The 2835-nt window shown below is 38.0% G+C and overlaps 1 protein-coding gene across 1 annotated transcript; it reads left to right on the top strand.

The window, feature by feature from the left end:
• The first annotated feature begins 1683 nt into the window (after window positions 1-1683).
• LOC100940806 (olfactory receptor 51A7) lies at window positions 1684-2631 on the top strand. The gene has a single exon (XM_003803772.1). The coding sequence runs from the start codon at window positions 1684-1686 to the stop codon at window positions 2629-2631; it is 948 nt and encodes a 315-aa protein (XP_003803820.1).
• The last annotated feature ends 204 nt before the right edge of the window (window positions 2632-2835 follow it).

Genomic DNA, 2835 nt, shown 5'->3' with positions numbered 1-2835 from the left:
AATTTACGTATAGCCTCCTGAGGTACTTGAGTGTCCCAAAGTGTTAATGCACCACCCCCAGCCCAGTGCTTTCTGGGTAAGCTTGATTACTCTCGAGGGCCTGCACCCCGAGGAAAACAGAAGTAGGTACACCTACATAATGTGCAGATCAAAGTGGAGAGGTCTTGCTCTTGTTTTTCAGGGATGTACTGAGCATCTGGTTCTGGTAAATTTAAGGAGCTAAAAATCCCTTTGTAAAGCTAAAACCAAAGCATTGTTAAATAGCCTATCTGTGAATAAATGTCTATGGGGAGGATGAAGTGGCCAGTGTGTGAATGGAGAGCAGATGGCATGGTCTGAAAATTAAATAGGTATAATATGAAAGCTAAATAGAAAAAGTTAAATATTGGGGCATTTTTAATTATGCAGATGTCAGTAGGGTCCCTTTTATTTAAAAACATGACAAAGAAAAGTAAGCTTTATTGTCAATTTAAAAAATGAAAATTTCTCTTCAGCCAGTCTATTGCTTGAGGTCTGAAAGGGGTGACTAGGCAATTTGTTGAAGCATATATTAATAGTTTGTATTTACTGATTATCTTCCCTATATTAGAGCCTATATCAGACTGTCAAAAGCAACTCTGAGGTAGGTACTGTTATTCACAATAATTGACAGAAGAGGAAAAGCTGCTTGGTGGCTTGAGCAGCTTGCCTAGATTCATAGAGGCTGAATTCCCAACCTGAGCTTGTGCTCATATGTTTGTGCATTAGCCAGAGGACTGATTTATTTTGTGTTAAAGATTAGAAAATTTAAGTGGTTTGGGCAATGTTTGATTTGAGCATAGCCTTAACTAACTTTTTTTGGCACCTACTCCATCCTACCTCTCTGGATGTTCCTTTGCAACATCTTCTTAACAATCTCGCTGCTCTTCAGGGTTCTATGAGCTTTAAATTTTGTAATTGATGTGTTTTTCCAGTATGATTTCATTTACTTTCATGATTTCGATTACCAACTACCATGTCAATATTTCTGAATAACCAGGTCTGTTGAGCTATTTTTTTTCTGAAGTTCATCCATGTCTAAATGCATACTCTGTGTAAGAATGAGTTTACAAAGGAAAACATGAGAGGAAGGGATCTATATCCCTTGTTTCTACATGTCTATGTGTCTTTTATATATGTTCATGCTTTGTATATTTGCTGGGCCTTTCATATTTCATAAGTTATGTTGATGATAGATACATGAAAATAAATAAAACTCTATGCTTTTTAGCCTTTAGCAGTCAGTGTGCATGGTGTGGTGATGAACGTTGGCAAATAGGGTTGCATCAAAACAGTACAAAAGATTGTATGGGAAAAGCAGAAGAAATGATTCTGGGTGCTTATTATTGAGTCAACAAAAGCATCCTCATTTTGTTATTACTTTATTTGGTTTGATGTTATATTATTGTGTAAAAAATGCTAAAAGTATCACCAACATGGGATAAATTGTTAGAAGTAAATTTTCCATGTTGGAGAATGTGACCATGTTTAAGGACTAATGGTAAATTTTGAAAATTGCAGTTGATTAAATTGCCAAACATGTTTTTGAGCATAGTATATAAATGAAATCTTTATTTCTATAAAACTGAGTTTTATCCAAACGCATGTTTACTTTTTGTTTATGCTGTTGCAGATCTGGCTAAAGAGCTCTTATTTCCAGTAACTATGTCTGTTCTCAATAACTCCGAAGTCAAGCTTTTTCTTCTGATTGGGATCCCAGGACTGGAACATGCCCACATTTGGATCTCCATCCCCATTTGCCTCATGTACCTGGTTGCCATCATAGGCAACTGTGCCATTCTCTTTATTATAAAGACAGAGTCCTCACTTCATGAGCCCATGTATTATTTCCTTGCCATGTTGGCTGTCTCTGATATGGGCCTGTCTCTCTCCTCCCTTCCTACCATGCTGAGGATCTTCTTGTTCAATGCCATGGGAATTTCACCTAATGCCTGCTTTGCTCAAGAATTCTTCATCCATGGATTCACTGTCATGGAATCATCAGTGCTTCTAATTATGTCTCTGGACCGCTTTCTTGCCATTCACAATCCCCTAAGATATAGTTCTATCCTTACTAGCAACCGGGTTGCTAAGATAGGACTAACCTTAGCCATTAGGAGCATTCTTTTAGTGCTTCCATTTCCTTTCACTCTAAGGAGGTTAAAATATTGTAAAAAGAATCTTCTTTCCCACTCTTACTGTCTTCATCAAGATACCATGAAGCTGGCCTGCTCTGACAACAAGATTAATGTCATCTATGGTTTCTTTGTTGCTCTCTGTACTATGCTAGACTTGGCATTGATTGTTTTGTCTTATGTGCTGATCCTGAAGATGGTACTCAGCATTGCATCTCTAGCAGAGAGGCTCAAGGCCCTAAACACCTGTGTCTCCCACATCTGTGCTGTGCTCATCTTCTATCTGCCCATCATCACGCTGGCTGCCATGCATCGCTTTGCCAAGCACAAACGCCCCCTAGTGGTAATCCTCATTGCAGATATGTTCTTGCTGGTGCCACCCTTGATGAACCCCATTGTGTATTGTATAAAGACTGGACAAATCCGGGAGAAGATTCTGGGGAAGTTGCTTAACATATGTAAGAGCGTGAATCGTTGAATAATAAATTATCAACCAATAAATATTTATTGGCACATGCTATGTGTTTATTGCTACAGTGGTCACTATCTCATGGAGGACTGAAGGGAAGGAGTGAAAGGCTATGCAGCACAGAGTTTCAAGTTGGGAATATAATTCAAACAGCATAGAAAAAATAATCAGTAAGATATATGATTCATAGTTATTGAATTAACATTTTAAGAG

The sequence above is a fragment of the Otolemur garnettii genome, unplaced genomic scaffold, assembly GCF_000181295.1.
Source record: "Otolemur garnettii isolate 467f Iridium unplaced genomic scaffold, OtoGar3 scaffold00628, whole genome shotgun sequence".
Lineage (NCBI taxonomy): Eukaryota > Metazoa > Chordata > Mammalia > Primates > Galagidae > Otolemur > Otolemur garnettii.
This window is presented reverse-complemented; position numbering and strand designations above follow the sequence as displayed.